The sequence below is a fragment of the Bos grunniens genome, chromosome 25, assembly GCF_055505025.1.
Source record: "Bos grunniens cultivar Pamir isolate PY7600 chromosome 25, Bosgru_T2T1.0, whole genome shotgun sequence".
NCBI classification, from domain to species: Eukaryota; Metazoa; Chordata; class Mammalia; order Artiodactyla; family Bovidae; genus Bos; species Bos grunniens.
This window is the reverse complement of record NC_141189.1, coordinates 17,171,583-17,191,451: the sequence shown is the minus strand read 5'-3', so window position 1 is coordinate 17,191,451 and position 19,869 is coordinate 17,171,583. Positions and strand designations below refer to the sequence as shown.

The 19,869-nt window shown below is 50.0% G+C and overlaps 1 protein-coding gene across 4 annotated transcripts in view; it reads right to left on the bottom strand.

Annotated features, from left to right (window-relative positions):
• Positions 1 to 2,233: 2,233 nt before the first annotated feature.
• XPO6 (exportin 6) overlaps positions 2,234 to 19,869 on the bottom strand; it is a 107,090-nt gene continuing 89,454 nt past the window's right edge. For all 4 annotated transcript variants that reach the window (XM_086375187.1, XM_086375185.1, XM_086375186.1 and 1 more), the window contains 10 exons: positions 18,052 to 18,196; positions 16,056 to 16,202; positions 14,957 to 15,146; positions 12,126 to 12,281; positions 11,067 to 11,181; positions 10,732 to 10,903; positions 9,380 to 9,541; positions 6,059 to 6,157; positions 5,680 to 5,910; positions 2,234 to 2,923 (listed from right to left, as the gene is read on the bottom strand). In XM_086375187.1, the coding sequence (XP_086231313.1) occupies positions 2,822 to 2,923; positions 5,680 to 5,910; positions 6,059 to 6,157; positions 9,380 to 9,541; positions 10,732 to 10,903; positions 11,067 to 11,181; positions 12,126 to 12,281; positions 14,957 to 15,146; positions 16,056 to 16,202; positions 18,052 to 18,196 (1,519 nt within the window). In that variant the 3' untranslated portion in view covers positions 2,234 to 2,821. The remainder of the gene's footprint in view (positions 2,924 to 5,679; positions 5,911 to 6,058; positions 6,158 to 9,379; positions 9,542 to 10,731; positions 10,904 to 11,066; positions 11,182 to 12,125; positions 12,282 to 14,956; positions 15,147 to 16,055; positions 16,203 to 18,051; positions 18,197 to 19,869) is intronic.

Below are 19,869 nucleotides of genomic sequence, written 5' to 3'. Positions count from 1 at the left end.
AGCAGAGAAAGGTTTATTGCAGGGCCACACAAGGAGACAGGAGGCTCACACCCGCCGAACGCTGAACTCCCTGAAGGATTTCAGAAAAGCATTTTTAAAGGTCAGGTGACGGAGGGTGCTGTTGGTTGTCACCAACTTCTTGGTGCAGCAATCTTCCATCCACGGAGGTTAGGTCAAGATGTTCCTGTAAACCTCCAACAAAACAAATGTCATTCTGTTCTACACCTTTTTATCTCTATATGAATAGAAAAATGTTATACTCTTAAAGGTTGGAGCCTTGAGAATGGCCTATCCCGTATATTTTAGGCAATAGGCAATGTTCTTAACTCCAAGCAAAAGAACAGGGTACAAAGGTTAAAGCAGAAGAAACAGCTCAAACACGGAGTCAGATTTGTTCTTTCCAATTATAATACCGTCCAAGGTTTAAAATCATGATTTAGTATAATACATAATAACACTCAATGTAATACTTAATAATGGGGCTTCCCTGCTGGCTCAGATGGTAAAGAATCTGCCTGCAACGCCTGATACCCAGGTTCAATCCCTGGGTCAGGAAGATCCCCCTGGAGGAGGGCACAGTAACCCAATGCACCATTCTTGCCTTGAGAATTCGATGGATAGCGCAGCCTGGTGGGCTACAATAACTAGGACTGCAAAGAGTTGGACACAACTGAGCAACTAACACTTAATAACATGAGAAAACGGTGATGTTAAGTAAATAAAAGGGAGACTACAAAAACAATGGGACCTCAATTTAAAAAAAAAAAAAGGAAGAGAAATGAGAAAATTGTTCATTTCTGCACATATATAGGAAAGAAAATTCACAGAAGTAATTTTTTAAATACTTATTCGGTGGCATGGGTCTTTGTTGTGGCACGCGGGATCTTTCCTTGCGGTACACTGCAGTCAGGAGGCATCAGATCAGAGCTCTGTCTCACCTCCCCCGAGGGGAGGCTGCCTTCCTGCAGGTCATCCAGCCTCCTGTCCACCTCCAAGGCCCGGGAGCTCACTACAATCCACACAGCAGGGGCCGTGCCCGTCAGTGTTGGAATAAAAATCCTCCATCCCAACCCACCTCACTCCTCAGGGCCTTTCTTCTACCATCCCAGGTCCTGCCTTGCGTTTCATGAGTGGAGCTCACAGGGGACCAAACCCATCCCCTCCATCTCCAGGCGTTCAGAAAGCCCTGTCATAACGCCGGCACAGACAGTGCTCCCAGCCTTGCCGAGCAGACAGGTGAGGTAGTATTTATAGTGTGAGAATAATTAGATGCTAATTCCCTTCTGTACGAGGGTGACTGAAGTTCAATTCCCTCCTCTATGAACTCAAAAGTGGGGCTAGCTGCAGCTGGGAGGCTGTGACTGACAAGGAACAGGGGACCGTGTGCACAGGCGCGTGCATACACACACACAGCTCAAACCCGGCCCAGGGCCCGACTCCCACCAAAGTGACTCTTATCAAGAAAGGCCCTGGAAGAAGAAGCCATCGGCCAGCTCCCTTCCTCTGCAGTTCTATCGACAACCGTGACCCTGACCCTTAACCCACCCTTACTTTCGGGTGAACACACCTCTTCCTGCCAGGCGTGGTAATCCTCATGAGAAGCAACCCAGTGCTGTCAGTCCACTCCCAGTCTCACCTGAAGCAGGAGTTGCACTGATCCATTAGCCCAGAAACTCCCAGGACAAGTGCCTCTCTGCCCATGTGTCCGCTCTCTGACACACCAGCGAGCCTGAGTCCCACCCACTCCTCGCCCCTCACATGAATGGCTGCACCGTCCTTCCCTTCTCCAGCCACCACTCTCAGAAAGTCCATCAGGAGACCCCCGCCGCCCTGCCACTCTCGGGTGAGACCCTGGGACCCTGAGGGGCCCACTTCCTGGGAGGGGGAGGAGTAGACATGGCTCGATGAGCAATGGGGTGGGCACCACCCGGACACCAGACCTCACTCCACTAGGGAAACCGCCAGTGGAACCAAGTCCCCTGCCCTTCCTGAACATGAGAAACGGGGGCCCTGAGTCTTCTCGTGGTTAAGGACGTTGTCGAGAAGAGGGTGGAATGGAAGCCAATCCTGGGAAGGGCTCTCCCAGGGCACCGATGCAGGGCCCAGCCCTCGTGGCCCCGCTGCCCGCCAGGCCTGACCCTTCACCTGGATGCTGGACCCTGAGGAAGTGGTGGTGTTTTTTTTTTTTTCTCTTGAGAAAGTTTTGAGTGGAAAAGAAGCTCCCTAACCAACGTTTATATAACAACAACATAAGCATTTTATTTTTTCATTAAGCTTCTTAGTTTCTTAGTATCACAATGGAATGATGAGAAAACAAGAACAATCAAAAAAAAAAAAAACAAAACCCCATGAGTCTGCAAATCTCTGACAAAAAGCAGAGACTTCAAGGCAATTTAGGGGGAGGGAGGAGAGGCTGACGGAAGTGCCAGCGCAGTCCCAGCTTCAGGCCTCTCCAGAGCGGGCTGGGCCGCGGGTGGGGGAACGGCGGGAAGGTGGCACTGTCGCAGCCGTCCTTGGCATCGCTGCCTGGTGACTGACACGCACGAGCTGCACGGACCACCCCAAAGGGCGTCCCGGCGCTGCCCTGGTACCTGGCCGCACGACCCCCGCCTGCTCCAAACACCCCATGCACGCCCTTCAGCCAGAGCTGGGACGCCCCAGAGCCAGTTCTGCTGGGCGGGCAGCAAGACAGGAGCGTGGAGGAGTTGTGAGCATCGGAGGAGCGGCCGAGGCCGGTCAGGAGACACCGGGGGCCGCAGGCGGAGGTGGTGCGGGGGCAGCGGCAGGAGTCGGGGTCCCTCGGGCGGTGGGCAGGCCGCACCTAGAGCTTCACGGTGCCAGGGGGCAGGCTGTCGTTGCAGAGTCTGTAGTAGCGCAGGTCGTTCACCAGCCTGTGCACGTTCTGGGTGAAGGAGGGCAGGTCCTGGAAGGCAGGGGCACAGCTGCAGCCCAGCCCCACACGACACCCAAACCACCCACACCTCCCAGCCACTGCTTCCCACGGGGTGTTCTGGAGCTCTGCGGACACGCTACCAGACTCGAAACTGTCCTCATTCTTGCCCCACACGTGAGCGAAAGCACAGCAGGAGAAAAAGAACGACGGCTGGCACGGCCCTAGTGCCCACCACATGCCAGGCCCTGTCCCCAAGCAATTCGGAGACGAACTCATTTAATCCTCACGGCCAGCCTGTGACACAGATTGTTAGCACCATCACTGGAAGGAGGAAGAAAGTGAAGCACAGAGGGGTTAGGGAACCTGCCCCGGGTGACACAGTCAGGAAGGGAGGGGATCCAGACTGGAGTCACTGCCATGGCTCCCCTTCACCATGGCCGGCCAGGCCTCTCTGCAGAACTGTCTCCAACCAGGGCTCCAGGCAGGCCCTGCCAATCAAGAGTCACACACGCGAAGTGGCCTACATGCCACCCGACACCTAGCCTGCTGGCCACAGAGTGCAAACAGAGAAAGCCTCTCACGGGATGCCCCAAGTCAGCCATGGACCTCGACGGGACCACCGGAGGTCGTCTTCTTCATTTGGGGCTTGGATCAGTAACGCCGGATTGCAGGTCCACACACAGAGGAACATCTACAGTGCTTGTCCACACCTGCAAGGCCAGCTGGCTACCCTCGCTCCTCTCAAAGCCTGCCTCTTCCAAAAAGGCCACTCAGATACGACCTATTTCCTGGCCTCAACGGGGGAGGTCATCGCCTCTGCTCCGAGCTCTCGGAGGCCCGTGGCTTTCCCTGCCCATGGACAGGGCACAGGTTCCGGAGCCAGAACCCCTAGCTCTGGATCCTGCTTCTTGAATCTACCAAGCCCAAGTTCTGTACTGCTGGCTTGTCTGAGCCTGGGCTCCTCTGTGAAGCAGGGTTGGCAATAGGACCCACCCTTCACAGAAGGCTGTGGAAGGCGTAAAGCAGCCAGCGGAGCTGAGCTCCACCAGATCCACTGAGCTAGTGGCTCAGTGGGAAAGAATCCACCTGTCAATGCAGAATTCCCTGATCCGGGAAGATCCCACATGCAGTGGAGCAACTAAGCCCATGTACCACAACTACTGACCTGGGCTCTCCAGCCAGTGAGCCACGCTTACTGAAGCCTGTGCGTCTCAGTCGGTGCTCCAGAACAAGAGGAGCCACCACGGCGAGAAGCCTGTGCACCACAGCTGGAGAGCAGCTGCCACTCTCTAAAACTAGAGAATCCCGAGCAGCAACACAGACCCAGCCCGGCCAAAAATAAATAAATAAAATAAAATTTTTTTTTAAAGCCAAGCACATAAAGTGCTTGGCTCAGCGAGGTCCACAGAGGGTGCTGTTGCCTGTCTTCCCAGCAAGATGCCTGGAGGCAGGGTGAGTGGAGCTTCCAGAAACCCTGGCACAGGGCCTGAGACGCAGCCAGCTTCAACTACATGGTGGATGAATGAATGGAGGCACTGACTACTTATTTCATCCTCGTGAAAACAAACCCAGGGATGTTTTTAAAATCAATGGCTCCTGAATGCCAAGTTCAAATTTCTTGAGTGAAACACAGGAGTACTGCTGCAAAAGCACCCCAGGTGCTTGATGCATACTGAGATTTGAAAGCCACTGTCTTAAATCCAGAAGCTGACCCAACAATGACACCATTAGAAACCAATCACTGAACATTAGGGCCTCCAAGACAAGGATGACAGAAATACCCAACTAGCTGAAGTGAACTTCAAGAAGCTCAGGAGAAAACAAGATCAATCCCAGGGAGAGAAAGACTCCAAGACAAGGGAAAACAGGAGCTAAGTCTAACAAAGAATGATCCTGCCACGTATCACAGAGGAGACGAGCAAGGAGCATGTGGAGTTTCCCCCAGCAAGAGCAACACGTGACCCTGAAGAGGAAGGGGGACAGGATCAGGTCAGCAACAGCTGAGGACACAGGAGAAGGAGCAGGCGTCACTGCGTCAAGTGTGAGGAGGCGGAAGACAAAAAATTATTGAACACATAAAGGTCCTTGAAGAGCTCCTGGCAGGCGAGCAGCGAAGACTTGACAGGGGAAACAGGAAGGAGGAGGGCAGGTGAGGGCCCAGCAAGGAGGCCCCAGGGCAGAAGAGGCTGGCACCATGGGACCCAGACACACCAGGATGGCTTCCCACACTCCAGAGACCTCACCACCCCTCCCACCTGAGGGGCTGCCCGGCCCACCTGACTGCCTCCGGGGGAACAGCGCGGGGAAGAGCGTGAACGCCAGGAGGCTCCTCCCAGGCCCCAGCAGCAGGTCAGCCCCGCTGCGCCTGGCGTCTGAGAGGAGCCCAAGGCCCCACCTCTAACCCTGGGCTCCCTCCCAAGCACCAGTCTTCTCGGTCTGTCACAAGTCCGGGCTGTGCCAACTCACAACCCAGAGGAAACGAGCTGGGCCATACTCAGAGGTGGGCTTGACAGGGTGCAAAGAAGCTGAGACAAACCAGGTGGATGGCTGGGGCCAGAACAGGGATTGGGGGCTGAGCAGCAGAGACAAAGAATATACTCGCCACAGAGGCCACCCCGAGGGACAGCGCATGCCCCTCAGTCCGGTCACAGCACCAAGTCCCCCAGAAGCTGCACGAGCTACAGCGGAGCACGCCCAGGGCAGCCTGCTCCGCCTCTGGGAACGGGCGCCGGGCCTGAGCGCCCACGCCTGCCCTCCTCCCTTCAGCCAGGCCTCCCTGTCCTCACCCGATCCATCTTGAAATTGCGCCCCAGCACGTTTTTCTGGTTGGCATCCACACCGTCGCAGCTGGTGAGGAACTCCGGGAGGAAGGCCGTGAAGAAGCCATCGAAGTCCACGGAGGCCATGTTGTAGATGGCGATGCCGATGTCCTCCTGCAGGAGGTCGTGGGACCTGCACACCAGGACCTGGAGCAGCACGTTCACGAACTGGAAAAGCATGGCGCTCCGGAAGATCTTCTACAGACAGACAGACGGACGAGCGGGGTGAGCGGCAGGCCGGCAGGCTCCACAGCCACTGACTGGGCGGGGTGGGGGGGCGTCCAGGCCTGGGCCCATGACACCCCCGACGATGAAGCCTTTATCTGAGAGCTGGTGGGGCACTCACCTTGTGGTACAGCTTCTGCTTGGTGTTGAGAGTCTCCAAGTAAAAGAGGTTTTGTTTAAATAGGTGGATATCGGGCTGGAGAAAGGACTGTCCAAAAGCCTAGAAGTAAGACCACCGTTTTATTAGCGACCTTTACACACCCTTAGATCCAGCCCTTCCAGGGCACCTCCCTACACCCAGAGACCTGACACTCGCTGGCGGCTCCCCGTGTCAACACAGGGTGAGGGCGCCTACTGCCTCGCTCTCCTGGCCCGTCTGGCCAGATCTTTGGAATGCTCCTGTGCAGTCTGGGCTCCCAAGAACTCCCCACTGGGCCTCACTTATTGGTTGCATCTTGACCCTTTTGTAATAAACCTCTAACCCCCTTCACAGGGTCTGTCTTTGGAGGGAGAAGCTAACACCTCAAGGCAAATACCTCAGCCATCGCAGCAGATACCAAAGGCTGCCCACCACCGGCTCATGCCAACCACTCACCCGTAAGCCATCCTCTCCATGGCATCCCAGGTCTTATAAACCACAAATCCTTGAAGCTCCTGCACAACCGGCTGCCTCTGCCTTGGGGTTAAGCAATAGCTTATCTTTAAACTGCTTTGCAGGATCTGGGCTGTGGAATTCCATTACTCGTTCACCCTCCCCACTCCAACTACAAAGAGCCCTGCTCCAACAGGAAGTGACTGAGGAGGGGGCTTTCCTGGGGGTTCAGTGGTAATGAATCCGTCTGCCAATGCAGGAGACATAGGTTCCATCCCTGATCATAGGCCACGGAGTGACTGAGCCCATCACGGGCCACAACTACTGAGCCTGTACCCTAGAGCCTGGGAAACACAACTACTGAAGCCCGCACGCCCTAGAGCCTGTGCTCCGCAGTAAGAAGCCACGGCGAGAAGCAGCCTGTGTAACGCAACTAGAGAGTAGTCCCCGCTCGCCACTAGAGAGCTAGAGAGAAGCCCTCACACAGCAGTGAAGACCCAGCACAGCCAAAGATGACAATAAACAAAAATTATTTAAAAAGTCTGACTGAGGAGGAGCAGGGTAGGCCAATGAAACGCAAACCCATTGGTGGGCAGGACACACCCCACAACAGGCCAGCTGACAGCTTCATCATTCTGTCCCTGGGCTCCTAAACTATAAGAAGGGGGTCTTATAATCCTTGCGCCGTGATGAAACCTTCACGACATCCAATGGTTTTATTTTTTAATCGTGTTTACTGAAGTGTAACAGTAAAATTCACCCCTTGATGGTCACCATCGTGCGGTTCTAAGCAGCACACAGAGGCATCTAGCCACCACGATCATCGATAACAAAGATTCCCTCGCCTCAGAAAGCCCCTCACGCCCCCGCTGTGGCCAGTCCTCGCCCCCTTGCTATCGCTGTTGTTCACTCAGTCGTGTCTGATTCTTTGCGACCGCATGGACTGCAGCATGCCAGGCTTCCCTGTCCTCCACAACCTCTCAGAGTATGCGCAAATTCATGTCTGTTGAGTCAGCGATACCATCTAACCATCATTTCCTCTGCTGCCCCCTTCTCCTCCCGCCTTCAATCTTTCCCAGCAACAAGGTCTTTTCCAACGTGTCGACTCTTCAGGTCAGGTGGCCAAAGTATTGGGAACTTCAGCTTCAGCATCAGTCCTTCCAATGAATATTCAGTACTGATTTCCTTTAGGATTGGCTGGTTTGATCTCCTTACAGTCCAAGGGACTCTCAAGAGTCTTCTCCATGACTACAATTCAAAAGCATGAATTCTTTGGCTCTCAGCCTTCTTTATGGTTTAACTCTCACATCCACACATGACTACTGGAAAACATGGCTTTGATTATATGGACCTTTGTCAGCAGAGTGATGTCTCTTAATGTCTCTTAATACATTGTCTAGATTTGTCACAGCTTTCCTTCCAAGGAGCAAGTGTCTTCTAATTTCATGGCTTTCCTCTCCCTCTACCCCTAGGCAACCACTGCTCACCCTGTTCCTCTAGATTTGCTTTTTCCAAAACATGTGTCATATGGTGGGATGGAATCAGCAGTGTTTCCAAAGCAGCCCTTTGGAGCTGGTTTCTTCGTACTGGGAGGCCACGGCACTGCTGCGGCAATGAGAACAGTGCCTTTTCACTGCTGAGGCGCAGGTGTCAACAGTCTGTCTAGTCACCGCCTGATGGATATTTGGATTGTTTCCAGCTTTTGGCAATTAGGAAAAAAGCTGCTATAACATCTCTGTATAGTCTGTGGGAATACATGTCTTCATTTACCTTAGGTAAAAAATTTAGAGGTGAGATCGCTAGATCATGGAGTAACTACATGTTTAACTTTGTAAGAAACTGCCAAACTGTGAAGCTGTTTCCCAAAGTGGCTGTTACCAGTCCTGAGTGAAGGACTAGCCATCTGTCTACCAAACGCATCTTGAAAGCAAGCACGGAGTTGAAGAAGGAGGTAGGAGGGGAGGGAAGAAGGCACCTGAATATTCCAAACCCAGGCCAGCCACGGGGTGTCGGAGATGGAAGAACAGCAAAATAACTGCCGAGACCAGGGGTGCAACAACTGCTCTTCCACACCAGGAGTGTGTCTCACGCATGTGTGTGTTGGAGGGGAGCTAAAGTGAAGAACAGTAGAAACCCCTTTGGCTTCTCTGTGAGGAAAAACTAGCACTGAAAAACCAGGAAATAAAAATAACCCTCTACTTTGACCGAGACTTAGAATAAAAAAGTTGTACAGCTGGGTGCAGAACAAGGCGCGTGCCTGAAAGCAGTCAGGGAGCAGCTGGCCACCCTCTGTGTGCTCGGCCCCCGGGGCTCACAACCATCACACCTAATCGGAAAGGGAGACTGACTCCCAGGGCAGGGCTTCTCCCAAGTCACACAAGCCAGAATCATCTTTGAAAAACGCAGATCAACTACCACAGTGCTGCGGGTGAGGAGGCCCAGGTGTACCCGACGCAGGGGGCTGCCTACACATGGGCTAACTCCACCGCAAGGGAGAGGGAGCTCATGTGGACCCAGCACTCCCGGGGCCAGGAACACAATGTATGCTCTCATGTGACCCACAACAAAGCCGTGAATCAGGCACTGTTACCCCTACTTCATGGAGAGACCAAGGCTCCAGGAAGTTAACTAACATCACAGGTATAGAGCAAGAGTTGAGCTTCAGATCCAAGACCACGAGGCTTCAAAACACCACTCTGTGGCACCCGCTGCAGCAGCCACGTTAGAGGAAGCGGGACCGTGAGCCGGAGAAGCAAAGCGAGGGACAGTCGGCCAATAGACGCACTGGCGTCCGGAATGGGGCCTGCCTGTCCGTGGATTCCACTCAGCCTCACCAGCTCTCCAGGTTACCTGCATGATGGCACTGAACTGCGGTTGGTTCTCCATCTGCTCCTCAGCCATGCCCCTCTGCACACTGGCCAGGATGGTGGACTTGAAGAAGTACCTCCAGTTGTGATGGAGCGTCCGGAAAAGGAGCTCAAACAGCTCTGCCTTCACATCAGGGGAGGGGCGCTGTGGAGACACACACAGACCCTCGCACCTTTCCTTCCCGAAGCTCAGGAGCCACCCACAGCCTGGTCCCAGCGCAGGGAAGAGGTCTGAGAGATGCCTGCTGACAGTCAGCAGCATGCCCCCTTCCACGTGGCTCTCATCCTGTCCAGCCCACTGTGGGCCAGCAGTTCAAACGAGGAGTTCGCTCTCATCCCATTTAGCCCCCCACAGGCCTGCAGTTCAAACGAGCAGCACTTAGGCCAAGACAGGGCCAGAGCTGAGACACACAATGCCTGGGTCAGTGCCAAGGGGCCCTTTTTCTGATGGAAGCACTCACAGCTTTTCAAGCTAGGAAAAAAGGTTCCTAAGTGGAAAAACAATTAGGACTATGGATTTCCTGTTTAGAAAGCAGTTGATCTGATCTGTCATGTTCCTTTGCCAGAATTTTTTTTAAAAAATGTCCAGGCTCACCTACTGGTCTTATGCAACCTCTGAGGATAGAGACAGATGAGAAGGCTTAACAGAGGTTCTGCCCTCTATAGAAAAGGAGTTTAAAAAGCACTTAGAAACCACCGAAAGCAGCATGAGAGGGCCTCCAGGTGGAGGTGGCACCTCACGGTGGAGGCAGCTTCTGGTGCTACCTGCTCTCTGAGTCTGTCTCCTCTTTCACCAGCAGGAGGAGGAGGAGAGGGAGGCAGGCTCAGCAATAATTTTCTAATTTATCCAAAAATCTCCAAGTCGTGGAAGATCATGACAGGTCACATTATTCCATGTGTCTTGGCAGAAGTCAACATTATAAGGCCCAGATCTATTTAATCCAGCCTTGACTGAAATCAAGGCCAGGGGGCACCAGCTTCCATGACAGAACACTCAGAGGGCCAAGATGTGTTTAAGGACACAAAGCAACTGGAGTGACTTATGCCTGAGCTTGGGCAGTTAGAAAGGACAGCCCTTGTTTACGAAACTATCATAGAAAACTTGAGGCTGATCTTACCAACCAAGCCACCTTGTGACAATGAACCTGCTATGCTTAGACTAGATTAGTTCTAATTAAATCAACCAGTGTACCAAGCTAGTAGCATTCTCAGAAATATTATCTTATGAGAAAAATAAAATACCTAATAAATTCGCTTTAAAACACAACACTTTCCTCAATATCTCATTCCTTCCCCAGTCACAGGCAGCACGGGAGACCACCCAGCCCCTCGTACCTCGGCAATGATGGGATACACCTGCTCCATGCACAGGGCGATGATGCTAGGGAGAAAGGGCTTGAACACCTGGCCGGGCTCCTGGACCACCACCTGCAGGATCTTCAGGAACTTCTCGACCACCCGGCAGCCAGTACTGCCTTCGTGGAGGATGCTCTCAGCCAACTGTTCTCTGAAGACAAAAGAAAGCACACCATAGCCAAGGAAATGGTTCTCTGGGAGCAGCACGTGGCAACAGAAGAAAGGGAGCAAAAAGGCCCATGCTTAGTGGCCAGGTCACACCATTTCTCATGTGGAGCCTAAAAACCACAGATAGCGAGCAGGTCAGCAGTTACCTGGTAAACATATTCAGGAAAGTCTGTATGATCTGCTCAGTGAAAGGCACACCCATCTGGACTCTAAGGCCTCGAAACAGAGTAAGGAAGAAGCTCAGCATCTCATCAGTCACATCTAAATAAAGGGACAAAGCAAGTGATCAGAGGCACATCAAGAGCGGCCCCTGGCTAGACGCACTTCCTCCCGCAATCTGCACTATCCTCTCTCGCTCTAAGGCTTCCTGCTGGAAAAAATTTAGCCAGGACCATCAGAGCCAATGATAGAAAGTGGAAAATGATTGAGGACATGCTGAGAAAACAGCCCTAATATAGACAACTCCACCCTATGGCTCATGGTAGGAAATGAAGGGCATCTTGAAGCCACCCTCACTGCCCAGCATCCAGCACTGTGCAGAGCGCTCACTGTGGCTGGGTCATCTCGTGCTCGCGGATGCTCTACTGAACTGCGTCAGCACCTGAAGGCTTCAGCCACTTTTCTCTGCAGTTGGGTCCAGGGTCAAGTGGCTGAAAGTGGATAATGGTGTACTTCTGACTGCATGCCCCTGGGCCATTAAAGGGACTAACTGCCAAAAATATTGGTTACATTTAGTGTGGGTGCACTTCCAGATCTCAAAAATCTGTACAGTATGTTCTGGCTTCAACCACATACACTCGGGAGCAATTAGTGAGGACCTGCTGACTGAGAAGCCCTGACATTTCTCTCACAGACTGACAGGACCACGGTCACTGCTCAGGAGAGCCAGGCCAGCACACCCAGAGACCCAGAGAGAGCTGCTCTGAGCGATGGTGACAGAGTGCAGGGAGGGTTAGCATCTCAGCAAAACCCACCTTGCCATGTAATAAGTAAGTGGAACTCCCAGAAAAAGTTCTATGTCGGCCCTGGAATAACGCCCCATCCACTGATGTGTTCCCAAGTGACTCAGCACCTCATGACATCACCGCCCTCAGCCCTCGCCTCTAGTCTGCGCAGCCGACCGACTCAGCCTACCCTACAGAGCTAGGCAGGACTCTGGGCCCTGTCAGTACCACCCAGCAGCGGGGCCTGCAGCCAGCTCCTACCTGACTGATGGATGAAAGCTGGAAAGAGGGCCAGGGAGACCTGAACGGATTCCTGCAACGACTGATAGCAGATCTGTCGGGACTTGGTGGATTCCCCAGAGATATTCTCCACAATGTCTTCTAAGACACTAAGTGTCTGGTGGATGATCACTTTGGCTGCAAACCAAGAGTGAGCGGCAGGTTATGACTTGTCTGAGGAGAAAAGCAGAGTAAGAGGGAACACCGAGAAGGGGAGGAAATCTGCAAAGGTCTTTCTCTGAAGGACAGCCACACGGAAGCCTCTCCTGGCTGCGTTCTCAATCTCCGTCTGGATCTCTCCGCACCTTCTTTCTCTTTTGTTCCCTTTTGACTGTCAGGACTCTAACTGCCTGCCAGCCGGCCTGTTCAGTGTTTTGCCTCTATTCTGCCTCTTATCACATGAAACATGTCCACAGAGAAGATGAAATGTCCCTCGGGTTTGGTGTCTTGGACTTGAGACTTTAAGATGGTGAACAGACTAGTGAGGATGTGAGGGTCGTAAGGGCACAGGTGGGAATGGACACACGCAGATCGAACCCTCCCCTTCACCTCCCAGTATGACTCCAGCCTGATACCCACACAAGCACCTGCTGAGCACACCTACTGCCGCCGTGTTAATCAACTGCCTGCTCAAACCTTGGTCTCTTGGGGCTGAAAATGTATATAATTACTGTTATCGTCAAGGCTGTATATTGTCACCCTGCTCATTTAACTTATATGCAGAGTACATCATGAGGAACGCTGGACTGGAAGAAGCACAAGCTGGAATCAAGATTGCCGGGAGAAATATCAATAATCTCAGATATGCAGATGACACCACCCTTATGGCAGAAAGTGAAGAGGAACTAAAAAGCCTCTTGATGAAAGTGAAAGAGGAGAGTGAAAAAGTTGGCTTAAAGCTCAACATTCAGAAAACGAAGATCATGGCATCCAGTCCCATCACTTCATGGCAAATAGATGGGGAAATACATGGGGAAACAGTGGAAACAGTGTCAGACTTTATTTCGGGGGGCTCCAAAATCACTGCAGATGGTGACTGCAGCCATGAAATTAAAAGACGTTTGCTCCTTGGCAGGAAAGTTATGACCAACCTAGAAAGCATATTAAAAAGCAGAGACACTTCTTTGCCGACAAAGGTCCGTCTAGTCAAGGCTATGGTTTTTCCAGTGGTCATGTGTGCACATGAGATTTGGACCATAAAGAAAGCTGAGTGCCAAAGAATTGATGCTTTTTGAACTGTGGTGCTGGAGAAGACTCTTGAGAGTCCCTTGGACTGCAAGGAGATCCAACCAGTCCATCCTAAGGGAGATCAGTCCTGAGTGTTCATTGGAAGGACTGATGTTGAAGCTGAAACTCCAATACTTTGGCCACCTGATGCAAAGAGCTGACTCATTTGAAAAGACCCTGATGCTGGGAAAGATTGAGGGCAGGAGAAGGGGACAACAGAGGATGGGATGGTTGGACGGCATCACCAACTCAACAGACGTGAGTTTGGGTAAACTCCGGGAGTTGGAGATAGACAGGGAGGCCTGGCCTGCTGCAGTCCATGGGGTCACAGAGTCGGACACGACTGAGCATGACTGAACTGAACTGACAACAAGAGTCAAGACAAGCCTGCAGGGGGAGCTATTATGCCCCTCCATGCTTGTCAATTACTCCCAACAGGTAGGTGTTACCCACTTCATCCAGCAGGAAGAAGAAAACTACTCTTCTTCCTGAAGACAATCCATCTAATCAGAGACTGTTAACAGCCCAACCAATGAGAAGCCTTCATATTTTGGACTCCCAGCTTCTTTCAGTGGACTCTGGTTATTACAGACCCTCTCAACCCCTCCCTTTGCCCTAAAAAAGCAAGTGCCCCTTCCTAGCTCTTTGAATCTGCCTATGGTCTGCCATGGTCCTCATAACCTGAGAACTGCAATTCCTCTGGCTATTCCTGAATAAACCTGCTTTTGCTGGTAAAATAATTGACTATCACCAAAGCTGACAATGACAAAATAGTTAAAAGGGTTACTTTCCAAAATACTAAAAACGATGAGATTTAAGAATTCCCTTTTCCATCTGTATATCATTCTAGTGTTTTTGTATAATGAGCTTGTGTTAATATTCTTAATTGTAAAAGTAATGTACTTTTAAAAAGAACGTTGAGTATATATTACTATCACAAAGCATTTTTGTTGACATCATCCAATAATGTTCTATTACTTTCTCACTGTGAAAAGAGACAATTTTCAAACTATTTCTGTAATATTTGTTATTTCAGGAAGATTGTTCAGAGAAATCTGATGCCTTCTACTTGAACAACTGAATTCTCTTTTTCTCCCTTCTTTAATATAAACAACTAAACTTGAAAATACCAAGCTCCATCACTTTTGAAGATACCAAGCTCTTTCAAAGCCTCTAAAACATTTATATTTTGAGAAAGGTTAAAAACAGTCAAAAGATAAGTTTCCTGTTTCCCAGTGTGGGGAAGTCAACTGCTTTGACTGTTTACACAAGTACCCAAGATGGATCAATAATCACTGAAGGGTTTTTACCCACAGAAGTCACCATCAAAGAGGGTCTTCAAATGGATGTATTTCTTATTGTTGACATGCACCCTGCATTCAGGGAATAGGTCCACGTGACATGTTCACTGAATTCCACAGATAAGCACGGTTCTACCTGAGTCAACTCTGTGGCTGAGCAGCTGGGTGATGGTGGGCAGATAAATTCACCCATGAGCCCCAGATGCAAAGCCCATCTGCTACAAAGTAAGAATGATGCCAGTTCTACCTATCTCCCCAGGCTGCCCCTGCCTTGCGGCCACTTACTGTCATCCAGGGGCATTTTCCTCTGTGGGGTGACAGCATTGGGCTTCAGATTTCGATAATCCCGGGACAGCGCAGAGATGAGGCTGGCATGGTTCATGGAGCGCACGGGCCACTGCTGCTCATTCTCTGGGAGGTTTGGCCACGGAAGCAGCAGGATGTTCGAGAGGGCTCGGCACACCAACACCTGAGCCTGGAAGAGACCCGAGGGTATCCATCCAGCAGAAGTTCAAGACCAACGTGGACAGCAGAGCGGCTGCACCTGACGTGACCTTTGACACTGACCACACACGCTGAGCTCAGGCCTTGGGCTCCTTTCTTAAAACCTGGGCCTGGGACTTGGGTCCAACTTGAACAATCCAGGAAGGAGAGAAAAACTGAAGTAACACCACCACATCTGGGCCCAGCACATCTGAAGGCCACCTCAATCATCACTCTTACTGCTGCACTTCCCCTCTGATTCGTTGCTTGAAGCGTTAAGAGGGGGAGAAATCACCGATGCTGAATCTAACCTGTCCCTCGGCTGCCCGCTCCGGATACCCTCCGCCGAGAAGTTACTCAGAACACTGCTGTCGAGTCTTTTACGCTCAATGTGCCCTTGGGGACAAGTCAGAAGCAACACATTCACAGTCCAGGTACTTTTAAGTAACTGCTTTGACTCCCCTATGACCCCGCCCCCATTTCACTGCTTTAAACTTCCAGCCTGAGCCTCCCAGAGGACTGTAGAATACACTTGTCTGGAGTGTCTCAACCCTAAGAAAACAAACATTTAACAATAAAAGCAGACTGTTTTAAACCACAAAGAATACAAAGAGGACTCTCCCAGCTCCAGCCAAACTGCCAGCTCTCAAAGCACCATAATCACCAGGCCTGTCGGGGGGAATTTTTTATGTCTGAATCAGCACGCGGACCGTGTTGAGAAGGAAGGTCTTAACAAGAGAGCACTGAGGCTGCATCAGTGTCATACATTTAAGAAATCCACGTACACTGGCAGGGCCTGTAAGCTCTAAGTACAAGATGAAAGGTTAGATTCTTCTTCCTCAGCCTCTCTGAGCCTGAGCCACAGGGCTCTGGGGACCCCAGGGGAGCCCTGAGGCCTCACCTTATCGACAAGTCGCTGGGCAGAGGCGTCAGTGATCCTGTTGAATACTTTCTGCACTGCAGGGATGCTGATCAGGAAGACAGGTCGCACAGTGGTGGCCAGTGAGACCAGTAAGTGGCACGCAGATAGCAGCAACTTATCTTGGACCTGGGGAGGGAAGAAGACATGTCAGCTCACAACATATTCTATGAGACTGGTATTAGAACTTGAGGAGGCAGCCATGAGCTGAATACGGGGCTTGATGCCAAATTACATCAACTAGACTCTGTCTCAAAGAAGTTTTCCTATAATGACGCCCAGTAACAAGGTTTCCTCTTCCCTGCCACAACCATAGCTGCTGCCCTCAAGCCAAGACCATCGTCTCTAATTTTCTAGTTCTCAGCCACTAGTATCTTTGAACTCAGTCACTTCTCAGCTCATGAATCTACAGTGGCTCCCCGTCAGCATTTAAACCACATGGCAAACTCCTTGGCATATCATTCACACAACTGGGGATTGTTCATCTGACTCTTCTTACTCTAGTCAAGCAGAGCTCTCTCTTAACCCCCCATTCTGCAGTTCATCAATCACACGAGGCTTGCCTACTTCCTTCACTTCAACAGGTTAACCAAACCCTTGGTTTAAGTACCATTCCATCCCTTTCAAGTAATCTAGCAAAAGCGAAGATGCCTTGAAAACAGGACCAGATGCTAGTAAGACTGCAATCCAGCAGCACACCAAAGTGCCAGTGGTATGCAGAATAATTTAGAAAAATTACATAATTTGCTAAAACCACAAAATATCCCTAACCTTTGAACCCTATAATCCCACTTATTCTAAGCAAATTACCTAAAAGGATAAAGCTACAGTCATGAGTACACACATTTCAAAACTATCTGTAATGAACTGTTAACAAATGGACACAATTTAAAAGATCAGCGATGGATAGGTGAATTCTGAAACAACCCCCTCACAGGATTATCGTAACTCATTTACAAAGTACAATTATGAACACCACAAAAATTTACAGAAAACAACACATTGTTCTGTTAACAGTGGTACAGAATGCCATGTATGAGTAAAACTACCAGAAAAAGAAGAAAAAAGGAAAAGAAGTATCTGTCTGCTTTAGTAATATAACTTGGTGGTTTCCTTAGGACAGCTTAGAATCTATCAAATTTTACATGGATAGAACCTTAGACCCAGCAATTACACTTCTAGGAACCTATCCTCCAAGGATGTACATACAAGGATCTAATTTCCATCAAAAGAAGAGTTATCACACACCCCGACTACAGAACAGCACTGGTCAGTTTCACACACTGCACTTGTTTGACACATGTAAAGGTCTCCAAGGCACACTGTTACACAAAAGAAGGTATTAATGTATCTCCAGCTGTCTACCAACGTTTACTTATGTATATGAGAACTGGGAAAAGTCTGAAGGCTATACAACCAACGGTTGACAGTGCTTACCCTGGAAAGGAAGATGTTTTGGAGGAAGGAATTAAAGAGTACCATAATTTTCTAGCCTATACATTTGAATAGTATTTTACTTTTAGACAATGAGCATGTATTCATGGGAGACTTAGAGAACTGAACGAATAGGTATATTTGAATTTATATGGACTAGAACTGACATAAGCTGCTACAATTTCAAGAATCGGTCTCAAGGAAATGGGAACAAAACAACCCTAGAACTGAAGATTAACTGTATCTAAAACAACAAAAATGATGCTGGTCAGACCAGTGATGACCAATTTCAGAAAAAAAAAAAAAAGAGTTGTCATTAATTACTTCATTATTACTCTCTAACTCTTCTGCATTCTATTTTGACTACTCAAGCCAAAATAAACAAAAAAAAAAAAAAAGAAAAGAAAAGGAACATAAAATGGCGCATGCTTCTATCACGGCGGCAAGAACTGGGTCTCATATTATGTGGCGTTATAAATGGGTATATGAAGAGGAGGACAGATGGGGAGTTAGAGAAGAGATGCAGCCTTTGCTGTTTCAAGACCTTGGTGGTGATGAGAGGTGTGATTGCATCCATGGTGGTGGAGATGAGCGAAACGAACTGCTGGGTATTCTGCCGATGCGCCTCGCTGCAGTACTGTGCTAGCCAGTGAGAGTACGCCTGCAGGGCAGCCAGGGACTGAGCGTGCCTGCCAACAGAGAGAAGACTCGAAGTTAAAGGTTAAGGTCAGAATACATTAGCACTAAACCTACTTTCACAGGAGGAAAGAATTCCACCCATCACATGTACCAATCTACAACACGTGTGACAGGCTAGAAACCTTCTCTTGCGCCCTAAGGACCTAAAATTAAAACCCGTCATCTAAATATTGCCACCACCGCCTGGAACCCAGAAGGCAGTTAGCAAACGTCTATCAGATCTCATTCAATTTTCCTGTGACACACATGGGGTCAGGTGAGAGAATGGTAAATAATAAAACCAGAATCCAAGAATTCAAGTGATAATGTGTTAGACTGGGAAACAGTAAAAATTTTATATCCCTAACTACAGACCAGGACGTAGAAAACTACCAGGAATTAGAGCTTTACATATAAGCTTTGATAAGAGACTCTCAGCTTTAAGCTTCCATCACACCATACATGGTATCTGGCTGAGGCTTGAGGGAGCAAAGACTATAATTTCTGCCGATGTTAAGGAGCAAAGACTATAGTTTCTGCCGATGTTGTACTGCACCATACACACGACAAAATATACATCATCAGTTCAGTTCAGTCGCTCAGCTCATCCAACTCTTTGCGACCCCATGGACTACAGCATGCCAGGCCTCCCTGTCCATCACCAACTCCCAGAGTTTACTCAAACTCATGTCCATCAAGTCGGTGATGCCATCCAGCCATCTCATCCTCTGTCGTCCCCTTCTCCTCCTGCCCTCAATCCCTCCCAGCATCAGGGTCTTTTTCAAATGAGTCAGCTCTTCGCATCAGGTGGCCAAAGTATTGGAGTTTCGGCTTCAACATCAGTCCTTCCAATGAACACTCAGGACTGATCTCCCTTTGGATGGACTGACTGGATCTCCTTGCAGTCCTAGGGATTCTCAAGAGTCTTCTCCAACACCACAGTTCAAAAGCATCAATTCTTCTGTGCTCAGCTTTCTTTATAGTCCAACTCTCATGTGCATACATGCTGCTAAGTCTCTTCAGTCGTGTCCGACTCTGTGCGACCCCATAGACTGCAGCCCACCAGGCTCCCCTGTCCCTGGGATTCTCCAGGCAAGAACACTGGAGTGGGTTGCCATTTCCTTCTCCAATGCATGAAAATCAAAGTGAAGTCGCTCAGTCATGTCCGACTCCCAGCGACCCCATGGACTGCAGCCTACCAGGCTCCTCTGTCCGTGGGATTTTCCAGGCAAGAGTACTGGAGTGGGGTGCCATTGCCTTCTCCAGTGCATATATGACTACTGGAAAAACTATAGCCTTGACCAGAAGGACCTCTGTTGGCAAAGAAATGTCTCTGCTTTTTAATATGCTGTCTAGGTTGGTCGTAACTTTCCTGCCAAGGAGCAAGCGTCTTAATTTCATGACTGCAGTCACCATCTGCAGTGATTTTGGAGCCCAAAAGAATAAAGTCTGACACTGTTTCCCCATCTATTTGCCATGAAGTGATGGGACCGGATGCCATGATCTTCGTTTTCTGAATCTTGAGCTTTAAGCCCACTTTTTCACTCTCCTCTTTCACTTTGATCAAGAGGCTCTTTAGTTCTTCTTCACTTTCTGCCATAAGGGTGGTGTCATCTGCATATCTGAGATTATTGATATTTCTCCCAGCAATCTTGATTCCAGCTTGTGCTTCTTCCAGCCCAAC